We start from the raw sequence: 18,652 nt of genomic DNA, 5'->3' as shown, positions 1-18,652 counted from the left end.
TGTGTGTTTCCATCCACTGTTCATTTTGATCTTATAACATCTTGCAAGTTGAGGCACTTTGCCCAAGTCTGCAATCCTGTGTGTAAGAGACACTTCCCCCGACCCTTCCCTGGTAGGCAGGGCCTTTTTGCTCTCTGTCCCTCATGTTTGGATGGAGAAGACGTGCATGGTGCAGGCACCAGGCAGGGCACTGATGGAGACATGCTTCGCCATATGAAGGGCTGTATCATCAATATTACTGTTGTTTTTCTTTTTAATTTCTCCCCTTCCCCAAACCCCCAATCACTTCTCCTGCATGTATAAACAGTGCTGACTTAGACAAACTCCAAGTAGTATTTGTGTGCTATTTTAAGTTTGAAAATTTATTTATTTATTTTGTTTTAGGTTTCACATTTGTTTCACAGGCTTTCTCACATGGACAAATGGATCTTTAGTAACACCTAGTAGTCAGCTTTCCCAAATGATTGACCAGTTTGAAAGGGATACTTAGGTTCTCTCTTTCAGTCTTCCTCACAGATTTTTTTTCAACTCCTTATCCTCCCTTTCCTCTTTCTCTCTCCCCACTTGTTTTGATAGCTGAATGTGCTTTTTGAAGTAGCTTGTCCACATACTGTGGTGTGCTGTGTGTCCTGGCCTAACTGTTTCTGTCTTGTGCTGTTTTACCTTTTCATAGGGTCCACTCTGAAACGACTATGTCTAGGCAAAGAGCGCAGTAGTAGTAACTATCTTATTTACTTTTTTCTCTGTATTTCTAACTCTAACCTCACTACTTTAGTCCTTATGTTTGTATGAACACTTTTGTCCTTATTATTTTGGCACTTGACTATGTGGTACTATTTGTCAAAGATGTCGGTACCAAGACTGCAGATTGTTGCCTTTTTTCTTCCTTTTTTTTTCTTTTTTTTTTTTTTTTGCATGGCAATGTGCCCACATGTCTTGAATGTGGAATTTGTCACTGCTTGCAAATCAGACATTTCATTTTTATATGTAGTTTCCTCACGGAAATCATGTTTGTTGCAATCCTTTGGCTGTTATGTTGGCAAGATGTCAGTTGTAGCTCTATGCGCATTAGTCTGGCCTCACCAAAAAGTGACTTTGGTAACTGTTCATTTAGACCTAAGTACCTCAAACTCTGCCACACAGCAGCCAATTGATTTGACCATTTACAGTTGTTCTTTTAATACTCACCATCTATGCAGAATCATGAGACTTTTGTGTCTTTTCAGGGTCATCTCTTAACACCACCGCAGCACAGCCAGCCTCCAGTCAGACACAGCCATCTGTAACTGCAGCCACGCCCTCACCATCTCATCAGCCATTCGCACGACTTGCTCAGGTCCAGACCAACAACAGCAACAACAAGAGAGGCACGTTTACCGATGATCTCCACAAACTTGTAGACGACTGGACAAAGGAAACTGTAGCAGCAGCCAGTCAGCCACGGCCCTCCCTAAACCAGATGAAACAGCAGAGACACCAGCAGAGCCTGGACGGCAGGCTGCCGATGGGGGCAGTTACGCAAGAGGTATGTGAGACTGAAATAATCAGTCAGTAAGAGGGGTATTTTATGTGTGTATCTTAATCTCTTATGTTTTAAGGAATTAGGAATCAATCTATGCATTTTCTTTCTACAATTGCCTTCTGTTTCAGATGAAATGCCATGTTGCTCCCAACAAGTTCCAGCTTCCTCTCTCATGCCCAATGACTGCTGCTTTAAGCCCTGGTATGCCTGCAACCCTAGCTCCAAATTCCTCCACAATGCTCCCTCCTGGTTACCTTGTGCCAGCTGGCTCCTATGGTGGGATGGTCCCTGGTCCTCTTTACAACCAGCAGTGGCCCAGCTTGCCTAGTCCTGTAGGCTCTGTTGTTCCCATAGGCTTACTTGGTGCTCCGAGAGTGATGCCCTACTCCACAGTGGCAAACCCAGGGATCCAAGTCTTTCCTTTGGTCATGCACAACCCCGAGAATGGTCCCTTTCCAAAAACCACTAGGACTACTTGATCTGCTTCCTAAACTGTGTGCGTGTCTGCTGGACAGTCCAACCCCACTCTGCTCCATTCAGCCACACATGTACATAGTCTGATGTTGTAAATAACATGATGAAAGTGTTAGTATTCTTTATACAACTCATATATCTGTAGTCAGTTGTGTGTGTGTGTGTGTGTGTGTGTGTGTGTGTGTGTGTGTGTGTGTGTGTGTGTGTGTGTGTGTGTGTGAATACTCTAAAGTACATGTTAAGTATGTATGATTGCCTAATGCTTTTTTTGCTTTTGTCTTAACTAAACTCAGCCATACAAGACATTTTATCTGCAGTAAAAATATATATATATATTTCACAATTTTTTTTTTGTTACTGCAGTTTCCACATTGCTTCTTGGCTTTTTGTTTTGTTTTATGTACACTTTAAACACTACATTGGAATCCAAATATCGGTGTCTTGGGATTCAGTGACAGAACAGTATTTAGGGTTCGAATATTTGCAGGAATGTAGTGCCTTGAACATGGATTTATGTGATTTTACTGTTTTCTTTTTTTTTAAAATAGCATTTTTGCATCCATATTATTTGACGGTAGTTTGATCGCTGCCTTTTCTTATGCATTTCAGATCTTTTTTTTTTGTTTGTTTACATATGAATGCCCTTCTAGTACTGCACTATAAACACAGTATATATTCTTATTTTAAAATTAAAATCATATTTTAACTCTTGTTTACTTTTCACCCCTGTGACAGATGGAATGCCATAGTGGTGAGATGTTCTGATGCCTTGCAGAAACAAATCGTAAATGTACAACCAATGAGGAACAGGAATAAAATATGCGCCAGCTGCCAAAATTCACTCGTTCAGGTCAAATGGTTCAGTCGGACACAGCCTCTTTTTTTTTTTTTTTGTGTGTGTGTGTATGTTTTTGATTGGACAACCTACGCATTGGACAGCACGAGAGCTGGCAGTGTTGTGGTGAAAAGGCAGTGTCCAGAGCCATACATACTGTACATAGTTCTTTCTACAGTGTATGCCTCTGGTAGTGTTCTGATTAGAATGTAGCAATTAATATCTGAAGGCTTGAGGCTCAGAAGTGCAATTTAAACCCTCCATAAAGCTTTGATCGTGGCCTTGCCACAAGCCTTATCTTTGATGTGTGCAACAGCAGCAAGCTAAAAAGTTGAGCAAAGTCACAAATCACCGAAACAACAGTAAATGGCTACCATTCAAAGTGTAAATACTACAAACCACCCAGCAAAGTCTCAATTCACTACTGCTAACTTGTTTTTGTTTTCTTTCTTCAACTTGACTAGTACGCAGCATACACTACATGTAAATGTTTTGTGCAATCACAAGTTGAGTGGGATGTTTCTAATTTATATGATCTTTAAAATTATCCTTTTTTTGAGGGGGGGGGGTTGCTGCTATTTTATTAAAGTGATTCCACTGTAAAGCAAAGCATTTTTTCCTGTGTGATTGTATGTAAGACTAATCCTCAAAGTAACAAATGACATGCTCATAAAGCTGTGTGATTTCCTTGTTTATCAACTGTGTTGATTTTATAGGTTGCGTTTGATACTTTTCCCCATTTATTTTCAGTAATGTATTGCAAAGGTAAAATGACACTTGATGTAGGGGAGTTGCACAACATACAGTCCCCCTTTTATTTTACATTTGAGTTCTTGCACTGTATATAGTGGGTTTCAACCACCTGTTTTTTTTTTTTTAAATCACTGATAAGCATGGCCAACTTTCATGTTCCACAAAGCAAAGAAACAGACCGTACATATTATGGTTAGAAATGTCACATCTTCACAATATAAAAGTTTCAGCACCCCTGTCCTGCCAAAGCTGTGAATTGTATAGTTTTCTTGTAGCTTGTATTTGTATATTTTATTTTGATTGTTTAGAGGTAATGGTGATGGAGGCGGGGTAGCTTTGATGTATATTATTCCATCAATTCGGTTTGAATTGGAATTTTATAGGATATTATGCAGAGTCTTCTGCTTTGGTGAAATACTTCCAATAGTAAGAGATTTCTGTTCTCTGTCACTTGTATCTGGTATGTTTTATTCCACTTGCTTCACTGCTCCTGACAAGAGAGCAGAGGAGGAAATAACGATGGCTTCTCATATTCATTTGGATGCAGTCAGTGAGCTGAAATGCAGAGAGGAGAAATCTAAACAATTCTTCTGCACATATCATGTTCGTCTGCTTCCAGATGAATATGCTCTGATCGTCCAAAGGCTTGTATTTAAACTGTGTGGGATTGCGTTTGCCTGCTAAATGTCCCACTGCACTTCCCCACCTTGTCCTGCTGCACTCTTATCACAGACTATGTTGAGAGAGAAATAAATATTTTGTGCTTGATGGTATGCCTGTTATTTTTCTCTATATGAGACTTGTCATTTTTGGGCTATTATGTCGTGTTTTTATACACATTTATACACACACACACACACACATACACACATACATACATACATACATACATACATTTATTTATTATTGGTGCAATTTAACTATTGTAAGCTTGACTCCCCCCCCCCCCCCCCCCCAGGGGTTATGATTGTGCAAAAAATTTACCCAATGCAAATTTCGACATATAATGCATAGTTTGCATATTTGAGCAGTTCATAAAACTTCAATTTTAGCCTACTATACTTAGCTTGCAGGTAATAAGCTAAATTTACCCCTTGTACCACTTGTTAGTTTGGTTTGTATTGTACTTTATGTATAACCTGAACAGTTACCTTTCAGTGTTGCCTAGAACTACAGTTTGAGAAGATAAGTTGTTTTTTTTGTTTTTTTTTTAATGCTCAACAAGTACAAGCGGCTGCACGGTGGCGCAGTGGTTAGCACTGTGGCCTCGCAGCAAGAAGGTCGCTGGTTTGATCCTTGGTCAGTGGCCTTTCTGTGTGGAGTTTGCATGTTCTCCCCGTGTATACGTGGGTTCTCTCCGGGTACTCCGGCTTCCTCCCACCATCCAAACACATGCATGATAGGTTAATTGGTCAATTGCCCCTAGGTGTGAGTGTGGTTGTTCGTCTCTCTGTGTGTGGCCCTGCGATGGACTGGCGAGCTGTCCAGGGTGTACCCTGCCTGTCGCCCAAAGCCGGCTGGGATAGGCTCCAGCTGAATTGGAATAAGCGGTTCGGAAAATGAATGAATGAATGAATGAATGAACAATCGTATTGGTTGTTTCTAATATAGGAAAGTCACTTAGACTCCGTATTTTATTTTTAACAAAACCACAGATTCGAAAAATCGACTACTGTATCTCTGGAAAATGCATAAAATGTAAAAAAAAAAAAAAAAAAAAAAGTGTAGCTATCAGGGGTTTATAAATTAATATGAAATATCAGTAAAATGTAACTGTAGGCTCTATTTTGATCTCGAAGCCGAAACATAGCTCGTCTTGGATTGGATCAACTCTCATTATTGGCCCAGCCCATTCTACACCTATGAACCAATCGCACATCTCATTCCAACTTCATCCACCAATCAAAGCACAACATCCCGCCCACTGCGTACCTCCGTCTGATCCAATCTGAAATTTGTCGAATGAGAGCCTGCCTTGCGTGGCGAATGTGTCAACCCGCGTCTACGGCGCAGCACTACAGTAATGGTTGCTCCTTTTGTTCAAGCGAGTTCCTGAATTATTCCACACATAATGAAATGTTCCGGATATTATATTGTTTCATAAAAAAACATTTCACTGTACTAACGATTCCTGCGCTCTCATCTGGGATTATTTAATTAATTAAACTCGAACTGCAACCCTTCTGAGCTGCTGTGAGGTTTCCGAAGCACGCAGCCTTTCTTGAGGAACGTGGAGTAGTAAGTGTTTATAACGTGTAGTGTTAACGTAGAGAGGTTAGATTTGATGAAATGTTGATCACAGCGACTATTGAAAGCTGATTGTAGGCGTGATTCTGTGGTATTTACAGTCATCCATCTTATCCCACTGTGCCCTGAAAACACAAAGTGACGTTAGTAGAGCCCTTATGCAAAATAAGCACGCCTGGCTATTTTCCTCTTACCGCAAAACATCACATAAACATAATAGTGTGGAAATGGAGACCTAAGGTTGACTCGTTAGTGGACCTGCGTTTAGATGAGTGTTAGATGAGATAAAAACATATTGCTGTCTTAAACATCTCACATTAAACTGTCATTTTTGCTGCCCAGTATCTTCAGGGTGAGGTCATTGTGGAGGGAAACAGTGGGGCTGAAAGGTTACAGTCAGACTGCTGTGTGTGTTGGAAACACTTTATTTGGTGTTATTTGTTATTAATTACACCAAAACGGCTTCGTGACTTTTTCCCGTCATGTCTGCCTTTGTATAGCTAACGTCTTACCCGTGAACACAGCTAGTTTAGCATGCATGAAAAACGTCTCCAGGCAAGACTGAAACAACTAGAGTCAGTTTAGATGGAAACAGGAAGATAAAATGAGTTTATTTGAATGTATGTAGACTCCTAGTTTTATTCATATTTATTATTTTTTGGGAAAGTTGGCTTCATGTTGTTGTTAGCTAGCTGCAGTTAGCATGCTTGCTAATAGCGCTTGCTGCAGGATTTCATTGTTTAGGTGGGAAACGAGCTAAATGCTAACGCTTGCTGGATTAAAATGCGTGACTGTCGTTGTTTTTAGCGGCTACATGCTAAGCCAACATTCGTGTGTGAGCCCTGCTGTTTTTGTTTATCACTTCTTCTTTTTCCCTGGAGGCACGGGCTGTGAACGAACAATTTAGTCAGCTGTGTTGCTGTTCTATTACATGGTAGCACTGCATGATTGAAGTTCATAATGATCATAAGTGTTGACCTGGATTGCACCTGTTACTGGCAGGCAAAACATAACAATTTATTTCCCTTTGGGAGAGGGGAGCATGGTCACGTGACTTTATAACAGGCAGTGGTATTCTTATCCTTAATACAGAAAAGAAAATCATTTGTTTGCATGAAAGATTCGTGTTTTAGCAGTAAATTTAAGCATTTTGTTTTTTGTAATGGAAATACTTAAAAATACATGGACGCTAACTCTGACTACAATAAGTGGAATACAAGTTGTTTTATCTTATCCTGACTGGTATGGTACAACAAAGTGTTTTTAGTATTATATTTGAATCATGCATCCAATTTGTATTTTCTGTTTTCAGATGTAAACTTGAAAACAATCTGTCCCAGCGGTGGCTGTTGGCACAATGGGGCTGGATTTTGATGTAAAGACCTTCTGTCACAATCTGCGGGCTACCAAGCCCCCCTACGAGTGCCCTGTGGAGACTTGCCGAAAGGTCTACAAAAGCTACAGTGGCATTGAGTATCACCTTTACCACTATGACCATGACAACCCAACACCTGTACAGACAATACCCCAGAAGAAGAGAAAGGGTCGGCCACCTCGTGCCTCACTTGCTGGTTCAGGAGATACAGATGATGGTGGAGGTAATGGAGGGGGAGGACTAAGTCATGAAGGGAATACACCTGGTAGCCCCAACCGATCAGAACACTCTCACTCCCCTGGGAGAGACACCATGACCTACGCTCAGGCACAGAGTATGGTGGAGCTGGAGATCCAGGGACGTATTCACCGCATTAGCATCTTTGAGAACATTGATGTGGTATCAGAGGAAGATAGTGATGCAGAAGATGCACCGCCATCTGGAACTGGTAATGGTGGAGGTGTGTGTAATGGTAGTGATGGTGGGGCCGGAGGTAGTGAATTAGGTGGAAGTGGAAAGGAACGTTCAGATATCCCATCCTCTAACGGAGGCAAAGCTACGCCAAAGTCTGGAAAGCATAAAAATAAAGAAAAGAAGAAGGATGGGTCATCTCATCACAACGCTCAGTCTGGTCCTGCAGTCAAGCTCCCAGAGGTCGTCTTCAGAGAACTGGACCAAGAGAGACCTGATGCACCTCTTCGACCATCGTCTTACTACAGGTCTGTGGTTAAAACTCATATTTGGTTCATTAACATTAGTGTAGCTAAAAGAAATTAAACCAGACATTAATTTCTCAGCAGTCACCAGCTTACTTGCAGCTTTTGTTTCAACTTAAACATGTAGCACACATGTTAAAATTGGCACCTAACCCAGCTATGGATCATATTTCTATTTGTCCTATTCTCTCATTATGAAACTGTAATGCTGCTCCCTTGTATAATCCTGGACTTCAGGTATATTGATAAGTCAGTGGAGGAGCTGGATGAGGAAGTAGAGTACGACATCGATGAGGAGGACTACATCTGGCTCGGTATTATGAATGACAAACGGCGACGTGATGGTGTGCCGCCCATCCCTCAGGAGGTCTTTGAATATCTCATGGACCGCTTAGAGAAGGAGTCCTACTTTGAGAGCCACAACAAGGTACCTGACCCTCTCTAGAGGGTAAACTGTGATATTCTGACACTGAAACCTGCACAGGTTTATTCATCTCTCTTGTGTCATGTTATTTCATCTCACAGGCAGATCCCAGCACCTTAATCGATGAGGATGCAGTCTGCTGCATCTGCAACGATGGAGAGTGTCAGAACAGCAATGTGATATTATTTTGCGACATGTGCAATCTGGCTGTACACCAAGAGTGCTATGGTGTACCTTATATTCCTGAGGGTCAGTGGTTATGTCGTCGCTGTCTGCAGTCACCAAGTAGAGCTGTGGATTGCGCTCTGTGTCCTAACAAGGGAGGTGCTTTCAAACAGACAGATGATGCACGCTGGGCTCATGTAGTATGCGCTCTCTGGATCCCAGAGGTAAATCCTCACATTACTACATAAGTATTTGTTCATGGTGCAGTTGAGGTACTCTCACTGTGGAGATGCTTAGCAAGTAAAAATAACTTCTACTGCCATTTCTCAGGTCTGCTTTGCAAACACAGTATTTTTGGAGCCGATTGACAGTATTGAGCACATCCCTCCTGCACGCTGGAAGCTCACCTGCTACATCTGCAAACAGCGTGGCTCAGGTGCCTGCATCCAGTGTCACAAAGCCAACTGTTACACAGCTTTCCATGTCACCTGCGCCCAGCAGGCAGGCCTCTATATGAAAATGGAACCCGTCAGAGAGACTGGGGCTAACGGCACCTCTTTCAGTGTCCGTAAAACGGCGTATTGCGACATTCACACGCCCCCAGGATCAGCGCGACCTTTAGGAGGAGTGGGCGGGGCCAGCATGGGCTCATCTCATAGTGAAGGAGAGCTGGATGAGGATGATGAAGTCAGCCTTGGCCATGATGAGGACTCCAAAGGCTGGAGTTCTGAGCGAGCAAAGAGGGCGAAGGCCAAATCCAGGCTGAAGATGAAGCGAGCGAGAAAGATCTTAGCAGAGAGGAGAGCTGCAGCACCAGTGGTTTCTGTTCCCTGCATCCCTCCCCACAGGTAGGCATGCTTTATATCTCTGCCCTGCAGCTCCAGACAGAAATGTTTCTCCAGACAGAACAGTTTGTGGAACAGCAGATTTTGCCTAATTTTGTCAAGATCGACGAGACCTTATTCTGGAACTAAACTAAATTTGTTTAACTAGTCATTTGGGATTCAAAGAGTAAAATTGGTGTTTGCTTCTCCAGGCTCAGCAAAATCACAAGTAATTTGACGGTACCCAGGAAAAGTCAGTTCATGCAGCGACTTCACAGCTACTGGACCCTAAAGAGGCAAAGTCGGAACGGTGTACCTCTGCTGCGGCGGCTCCAAACCCACCTGCCGTCCCAACGGCACGTTGATCCACTTCCACCACAGCCGTCATCACAACTTCCAATGGTACTTTTGTTTTTGTGAGGTTTTTTTTTTCCCCCAGATTTTTCTGTAAATTTCATTTTGTGTTATTCAGCTGTATCCACAACTTGAGCACCAGAGTATATGGATTTGATATATACATGTTATTTCAGAGGGACAGCGAGGAGAAACAGTCTGCTTTAAAGGAACAGCTGAAGGCATGGCAGAGACTGAGACACGACCTGGAAAGAGCAAGGCTCCTGGTGGAGCTTATCCGCAAGAGGGAAAAACTCAAGAGGGAGACGGTGAGACAAAATAAATTAAGTTCTGTCACAGAGATATTTAATTTATTTACTGTTATGCATTTCTATTCTTTCCTGTGAGAATATGTTAAATTTGTACACATGTAAAACTTGTTGCTACATATTTTTTCTGTCTCAGTCGGGAGCTGTGTATAGTAACGATCGTGTGTCCGTGTTTAGATTAAGGTGCAGCAGATGGCATTGGAGATGCAGCTGACCCCCTTCCTGGTGCTTCTGAGGGGTACATTAGTACAGTTACAGGAAAGAGACACAAACAACTTTTTCACTGAGCCTGTACCACTTGAAGAGGTGAATGAATACAGTCGTGAACATACATAAGACTTTTCAACTCATTAGGACTATGTTTTGTCCTCAGAGCAGTTAAGAAACCTGATTATGCTCTTGCATTATTATGTAGATTGTGTTGAAATTTACAGTCTTTCTGGTATATTTATTTTTTAGAATGGCAGGCTCATGGATTATTGTTTGGCGTATTCATTTGATACCAGCAGAAACTTTTTCATACATTCAAATGCTCATCAGAGCATGTTGGTCTCGGCTCTACGTGATCACCTCCCTCTGTCTTCCAGGTACCAGACTACCTGGAGCACATTGACACTCCTATGGACTTTCAGACCATGTGGAACTTGCTAGAGTCTCATCGTTACCTCACTTTTGAGGCCTTTGAGGCCGACTTTGGCCTCATTGTCAATAACTGCCTCAAGTATAACGCCAAGGACACCGTGTTTTACCGCGCTGCTCTACGACTCAGAGAGATGGGCGGGGCTGTAATAAGAACGGCGAGGCGGCAAGCTGAACGGATAGGATTTGACTATGAGACTGGTATGCACCTCTATCGGGAGCCAAGTCCAGACAGTCAACGTGAGCATGAAAGAGAAAGAGAGCGGGAAAGGGAGCGGGAGAGGGAGAGAGAGCGGGACAGAGAGAGAGACCGACCGCTGTCTTCTAACGAAGATGGTAAGCATTCCTCTTTTATTATCATCAGGTTAATGCAGAGCGATTCGATTTGGTCCGCAAATCCTGCAGCTTTCCCATGCATCCTTGCACCTACACAGCTGACTCTAATTAATGAGTCATTGTGCAGAACCTGATAGGCTGTTAGATCCATTTAATTTGATTGAGGTGTGCTGAAGCAGGATTGTTGCCTTCGTAGGACCGAATTACTACTGTGGATGTCAAAAAACTTTTAGGATATTAGAGAGAATAGATGACAAGGAAAATGGTTAAATAAATCATTATTTTTACAGCACTTTTTGCTAATTGAAGCACATTTTCTGTCGTTAGGGGATTGCATCCAGGTTATAAAATTAATACAGAAATATCAAAGTCTAGTGCAACCTTTTCAAACTTGTGGTCCCAAGTTAATTTCATGGGGTTGCCAGATCATTGAATAAAAAAAGTAGCATACATTTATTAAATAAATTTTTAAGCTATTAAAATTGACTCTGTAACACAAAGAGAATAATCTATAAAATTGATACACACATTTTTAATGCAATAATAAACAGTGAAATTATCTCTAATGTCATATTGAATATCCATTTGGCATCATCTAGGCAAGAGAAGCTGATTTTGGGTATGTAAGGTGCTTTGTCACAGCAGAGAACCAAATCCACCCAAAACTACTTTATTCTCCTTATTTATTCAGTTTCTGACATTTTTCAACCCTTATATTTAGAGAATGGTCACAGGATTTACTTACTTACTTTGACATATCACACAATTAACCACTCAGTCATGCCGAAGTTGGCTCAGGGTTGCAAACACAAACCAGTGGTATCTTGGATGATTGTGGTTCAACAAGTTTGGAAGCCATTTCTATAATGGTCAGTGTGTTTTTGTGTGTGTACACGCATGTATTTACTCAGTGATTTAATGTCAGTACTGGAATAATGTACATTACAGGGAACGATACAGAAGGATAATTGTGTTATGACCAGCAGATGGCGCCGCTCAAACTGTTTAGTTTTCTTTTCAGCTAAAGCATCATCAGATCTCCTTTTTGGTTGTGTTTCTGTCGTTTTGCTTCTTCTTTTGATTAAAAAAAAAGGTTTTATAATTACTTTTCTTTCTAATGATGTACTTGTAAAAAGCCCACATCACACTTTTGATTTTTCCAATCATATATGACAACCTGTATGATTATTTTTGGTCTATTTAAAGTTGTTTTTTTGTTTTTTTTTTGGATCACCTTTCTCTTTTTGCCCTTGCAGACATGCTCTTGGCAGAGAACAGACGGCGGCTACCGCTGGAAGAGCAGCTGCATTTCCTGCAGGTGCGTCTCGATGAGGTCAGTTCAGGGAAGCACAGCATTGGTCAGTCTCGCAGAGCCAAAGCTCTCAGAAAGGAGATCAGTGTGATCAAGAGGAAGCTTGCACACCAGCGGGAGGGAGGCTCCAGCATGGGAGGTCGGGAGTCTTTGGGAGACCGGGGCTCTTCGCTTCCTCATCACTCATCATCTGCAGGGCACCATGATGAGGGGGGTGAGAGCAGCAGCCAGGAGATTGGAGGAAAGGGTGTGTTTTGGGAATGTGTTGGCATTGTAATGTGGGAAGGAGCAAAGTAAAATTTTCATCAGTAAAATCTGAGTGTGTCCTCGTCTACCCTAGCACCAGAAGTTGGCCGTCGGACATCTGTCCTTTTTTCCAAAAAGAACCCAAAAATGGCTGGACCTCCCAAAAGGCCAGGACGCCCCCCAAAGAACCGGGATGCTGGCTACACCGGGGCAGGGGTTAGCCAAAGCCCCATTGGCCCCCCACAACTTGGCCTTCTATCACCAAACAGGCAGAGGAAGAGGCCTCGCAGCCCTCACACGAGCTCCAGCTCTGACAGCGACAGTGACAACGACGACCTGCTCCCAGGTGCAAAGAAAGTTCACAGCGTTCTGGTTCTGCCAATAATACTGCAGAATTTCTGAGTCACACACTCACTCACTTCTTTCTGTCTCCTGCCCTCAGGTTTACCAAGCAATGGTTTTGATACAGGAAACCAACCAGTAACTGAAAGCTTCCGTGTGTACAGAAATGATACTCGTCTCCCTCGCTCAAGTTCAGACTCAGAGTCCACAACCAGCAGCAGCAGCAGTGCAGCTTCAGACAGGACGAGGTGAATTACCCCACATGTGTGATGTTCTTCAGAGTACTTCATCCATCACTGATCTGTCATTAGTGAAACAAAGAACTCATGGAACATGAAAGATGTAGTAATAAACTCACAAACTACAGCATTTTAACATGCGACTACTTTTATTAATTGCTCCATGTGCCCTTGTATTCGTGTGTTTTTTCTTTCAGCACAACCCCCTCGAAGCAGGGCAGAGGGAAGCCTTCATTTTCTCGCTCCGCCTTTCATGAGGACAGCAGTGAGGAAACATCTGGCACGGAAAATGATTCCTACTCAGTTGGAGGATCAAGGGGGGTTTCACATTGTAAGTGGCTTTATGCACAATGAAGGCTCCATGATACATCCTGGGTCAATGGATTTTTGTTTTTTTGGGTTTTTTTTTTGTTTGTTTGTTTTTTGTTTGCGGGCTGCATGGTGGAATAGTGGTTAGCACTATGGCCTCGCAGCAAGAAGGTTGCTGGTTTGATCCTTGGCTGGGGCAAGGTTTGGTCAGTGGCCTTTCTGTGTGGAGTTTGCATGTTCTCCCTATGTATGCATGGGTTCTCTCCGGGTACTCCTGCTTCCTCCCACCATCCACAGACATGCATGATAGGTTAATTGGGTACTCTAAATTGCCCCTAGGAGTGAGTGTTTGTCTCTGTGTGCCACTGCGATGGACTGGCGAGCTGTCCAGGGTGTACCCTGCCTTTCGCCTAAAGTTTGCTGGAATAGGCTGCAGCTTCCCCGCAACCCTGAATTGGATAAAGCGGTTTGGAAAATGAATGAATGTTTTTGTTTGCCCACATTTTGATGTATCAAATCATTTTAAAGGTTAGGTGAAACTATTTGTCTTCATCAAGATCAACCTTCCCATTTAATAATCCTATAACCAGGCTAGTTGTGTTCTCAGTGGACATAATCCTCCTACTTGTTTGTGTAGTTTTAAAGAAACCACAATAGGGCTTGTTTCAAAATGTTGTGTTTCCTTAGAATACACTTTCCCTTTTCACCAGCTTTTTATAAACTTAAATGTCTTTTTATAATCTGACAAAAGACATGTCTCGGTTTTGGTAGATCATTAATGCTTGATTGATCATTTTTGATACTACTACAGTGAAGCAGATAATAAAGATTTTAGAGATGTTTCAGATAGTAATGAAAGCACTGCCAACATGCAGTTCCTTGTTTTCTTGCCTGTGGCTTGTGGCGAAATGGCAGCGTAAGTGACGTGACTTTAAAAAAAAAAAAAAAAACATTTTCAATTCATGTTTCAGCAGGGATTAGTTAAGAACCACACACTTATGCATGACTGTGGTAATTGTTGTCTGTACAGTGGAAAAAATGACACATTCTCAGAGTTTGAGTTGTGTAGCTAAAATAACAGCAAGCACTGTTTTGTTTGGGAAGCCAGCCCGAGCCTTTAACAAGCTCAATATTTCACAAGACTAGTTTATCCAGAAGAAGAAAGTGACTCATTCATTTTGTTTTGCGATAAGTTCTTATCAGACATTGTTTGGGAAAGGAGTCACTGATGAGTTATTATTTTTTCTGTCAGTGGTGCGTGGGCGGGACAGGTCAGGATGCTGGATGACATCTGATGACTATTCCTCTCTGGAAGCTCTGGACCTGGTGTGGGCCAAGTGCAGGGGTTATCCTTCATATCCAGCTCTGGTGAGACACACTGCAGTAGAGTTCAGCCCTGCTACCCTGATCTCTCCTGTTGTTATGTAATCGACTTTATGTCTCTGCTTACCTCCAGATAATTGACCCAAAGATGCCCAGGGAGGGGGTGTTCCATCGTGGTGTCCCAATCCCTGTACCTCCTTTGGATGTGTTAAAACTTGGGGAGCAAATGACCCAAGAAGCCAGGGAACACCTCTTCCTTGTTCTCTTCTTTGACAACAAGAGAACTTGGTCAGTGCTTTTGTTTTTTTTTTGTTTTTTTTTAATCAGATGAAGATAATTTATTTACCCAACAAGATCTGATGTATCATGTGCATGAACAATTTCCCATGTTTGAAAGTGGTAAGCTTTACTTTAAAAAAAAAGAAAAGAAATTTGCAGACATTTTGCAACTCTCCAGAACCTTGAAGCAGTGTGCAGAAAAGTCAAAAACATGCAAGCAAAGCAGGCTTTTTATGTCACTGGATGCAGGCTCACAAATAAGTGTGTGGCGAAACTTCAAAGCAAACAGCAGAACTTGTGCTGAAGCTCCAGATGACAGAACATTTAGCAGAAATAGGGCAATCATGGTTTTCGAGAACAGAAGAGGAGGGGAAAAACAGGTTGTATTTCAGGTCATCATGTGCTCTGCATAATATATGTTCGAGCTTTGCTCATCTGAAGAAAAAGAATGTGTGTGAATTTTAACTCATTAGCTGCCAGACGTTGTTGTAGCAGAGAACCTCATGCATTTTGGAGCATTTTGGCTCATTTTGGCTCATCTTTTGGGATTGTGGAACACGCACTGTGGTGTGTTTAGGGTGTGCACTCTGAGCGCATTCACAACATGTTGGGTGTGCGCTTATAAAGGCGTTTTGGTGCCAAATTGGCTCTACATATACAGAAACTGCAAAACATGTCGAAAGCCGTTTTTGGCAGCCAATGAGTTAATGTAAAGAGCAAATGCTTATTCTGTTCTTTCCTTAGAGGCTTATCAGAGATTTGCTTTCAGGACACACCCTGTAAATTGGAGACTCTATACACCATGAGGAACAAAGGCTCCGTAATGCCTTCAGAGGAATTGTTCTTTTGCTTTAACTAAATATTGAGTCTGTTCCAATGATTTGATAAGTGCACGATGCAGTTTCCTTTTGCATTTTCTTTCCAAAGGTAGATTAATGTAGTTTAGGTCTGGTTGTAAATATTAAGACAATGACAGCTTAGTGCGTTTGTGTTCATGCAGGCAGTGGCTGCCGCGCTCCAAGTTGGTGCCGCTTGGGGTGGACCAGGAACTCGACAAAGAGAAGATGCTGGAAGGCAGGAAATCCAACATTCGTAAATCCGTGCAGGTGGCGTATCATCGTGCCATGCAGCACCGCAGCAAAGTCCAGGGAGACCCCAGCAGCGAAACCAGTGACAGTGACTGAACACATACAAACATAATATACTGGTCCGGGAGAGAATGCATCATCCTGAAGACCCCACCCTCAGATCACAAGGAAAATGTGCCAGTAGCAAAATGTGGGAGGAAAAACAGCCACTGCTTTGACCCCCCCACCCCGAACTCAAACACTTGTGCACACTAAACCGTATTTAATCTGACATGTAAAATATTGTATTTAAAGAAATTGGAGAAAAAAATAGATATTGATAATGACGGAAAATATAATATGTTCAAAGTGATTCGTTAATCAAAGTACTCCTTGTATGTGGTTGATATACATTTTATAAGATATGAAATGATGGTTTACTGATTCAAAACAAAAGTAACCCGCTAAAATTACACTATGATGCATACACAAATCTGCCTCTCCACGTTTTCTTACACATGCGGTCAGTCACACGTTATCTTACATTTAAACATGCGTTATGTGTTAAATGCACACTGTTTGGGTATGGCTGTGAACACCAGCACATACTTTTCTCATCCATCATCCACCTCTCTTAAAGAAAATGAAGAAAAAAAAACAAAACAGGCCTGGTGCTAAAGTTTAATACCAGAGGAGCACAAAGAGGGACTGCTGCAGCCTGATTGTGGGCAAACCAACGTTACTGTAATTTATTCCACTGACTTCTTGTTAACACAGCATTGTTTCATCATGGACAGCTTCTAATCACTCCGACTGCACAAGATATTGTTGTGTGGTGTTATTTTTTTCTTTTTGTCTCAGTCTGTCTCCTTTTTTTTTTTTTTTTTAACATTTTTGTTAACATATTTCCATGTCGCTCGGGCCACTGGTCAATTAATAATGAGGACTAAACTGAAACACGATTGCCTAACTGTCTGTCTTAGTCTCAGACTGAAGGCTTTAGAACTTTTATAAATACAGATTGCATAAAAATACAAGTTTAATAAATAAAGAAAACAATGCTTTTTTAATCTTGTGGGTTGTGGAGTTCATGCTTCTTTGTCTTAGAGAACAGTTGTTGTTTTTTTAAATATTAAGCAGAAATAGGATCTTTCTACTTCCTTTTTCATTGGAAAGGTTAGCCAGACTCCCCCTGCAAGGCCAGTCAAATGAAACGTTTAAGAAGTGCCACAAATAACTAAGTAGATCTCTTTGTTTTTATTTGCAACCTGCCTATTTTAAAGCCAGCTTCCTGGTTTGTTTGTTTTTCATAAGTTTACTTCACTGTATCTTATGCTATACAAACAAAGCTCTACATGAGACACTGAGGCTGTGATGACACATATATTTTATGTTCATTAATCAAATCAGAGGTTTTGAACATGAATTTCATGGCAGAATGAATAAGCTCCCCCAGCCAAAAGCAACACCTACACATTAAATGTATTACCAAGATAACAAGTCTTGGTTAAGACACCTTGTTTCCCTTAGCAACGTTCAGCTACTGTGGAAACATCTGATAAGCATGAGCCTGTGGTTTCAAAATCACCCTTGCACTATGATGGGAAGGTAGGTCTTTTTTCTCTCCTTTTTCTGCAAAATTTCTATTGTAGACATCCGCTCTAACTGTAACATCTGTGTTACCTTGCCAGAAAAGAAACCACAATACATGGGATATTTATATCTGTAGTATGAGGTTTAAAAGATAAACTAACCCACAGGTGAAATGATTTTCAGTTAATCCACAAAAGCTGTCTAAAGTAAAGCTTGCCACCTGAAGGGATCTAAGGAACTTATATGCATGCAGCCATATTTTCTGCTCTTTACGCAGTCTGATTCATCACACTCAGTCTTCAATCAGAGGCTATGCACAGCATTTCAGTCTGCCAATGTAAACATATTTGCCAGGAAGCTTTTATAAGTGGTTAAATAGTTGCCAAGATAAGTATTTATGTCAATTTGCTGGGAACCTACGGCGCACACCTGTGTGATTTAATAGAAAGTACACATTAGTAATTCAATGATATATACTAACATCAACATGTTAAATGGATTTGTCCAACATTTTTGCTTTGCATTTTAACGTGATAAATTGGCCTTGTTGGTTCAAAACACAAAGTACACTAGGAAACGCATGATCATTGCTGTCACAGGAGGCATGCTGGAAGCCCGACTAAAGGCAGACATGTGGTGCTGCTTTGAGTTGGCTCTTCCATTTGCTTTTGTAATTCTGCTCCACATTTATAAACTTACCAAATAAAAGCATCAGAGCTTCTATTGGAGGAACAGGAGGAGCGCTGCCAGAGCCCTGCAAAATGAGCTCCAGCAGGCCACAAATGTGCGGGTCTGTTCAAACAGTCAGAAACAGACTCCATGAGGGTTGTAGACAGAGTCTGGAGACGCCGTGGAGAACGTTCTGCTGCCTGCAACATCCTCCAGCATGACCAGTTTGGCAGTGGGTCAGTAATGGTGTGGGGGGGCATTTCTTTGGAGGGCCGCACAGCCCTCCATGTGCTCGCCAGAG

The 18,652-nt window shown here is 41.8% G+C and overlaps 2 protein-coding genes across 2 annotated transcripts in view; both read left to right on the top strand.

The window, feature by feature from the left end:
- LOC306754519 (serine/threonine-protein kinase WNK2) overlaps positions 1–2,001 on the top strand; it is a gene marked incomplete at both ends in the record, with an annotated part of 41,870 nt that extends 39,869 nt beyond the window's left edge. Inside the window, 3 exons of the mRNA XM_079238536.1 lie at positions 674–718; positions 1,227–1,525; positions 1,651–2,001. Coding sequence (XP_079094662.1) covers positions 674–718; positions 1,227–1,525; positions 1,651–2,001 — 695 coding nt within the window. The remainder of the gene's footprint in view (positions 1–673; positions 719–1,226; positions 1,526–1,650) is intronic.
- Positions 2,002–5,685: 3,684 nt separating this feature from the next.
- Positions 5,686–16,995, top strand: brpf1 (bromodomain and PHD finger containing, 1). The gene is made up of 16 exons (XM_079239396.1): positions 5,686–5,822; positions 7,144–7,925; positions 8,160–8,349; positions 8,448–8,735; positions 8,842–9,359; positions 9,548–9,737; positions 9,866–9,997; positions 10,175–10,303; positions 10,585–10,972; positions 12,229–12,531; positions 12,625–12,876; positions 12,973–13,120; positions 13,309–13,442; positions 14,673–14,788; positions 14,877–15,031; positions 16,023–16,995. The coding sequence occupies exons 2-16, from the start codon at positions 7,189–7,191 to the stop codon at positions 16,204–16,206; spliced, it is 3,864 nt and encodes a 1,287-aa protein (XP_079095522.1). The 5' UTR covers positions 5,686–5,822; positions 7,144–7,188; the 3' UTR covers positions 16,207–16,995.
- The last annotated feature ends 1,657 nt before the right edge of the window (positions 16,996–18,652 follow it).

This window comes from Telmatherina bonti, assembly GCF_933228915.1.
Source record: "Telmatherina bonti genome assembly, chromosome: 4".
In the NCBI taxonomy this organism is placed as follows: domain Eukaryota; kingdom Metazoa; phylum Chordata; class Actinopteri; order Atheriniformes; family Telmatherinidae; genus Telmatherina; species Telmatherina bonti.
This window is presented reverse-complemented; position numbering and strand designations above follow the sequence as displayed.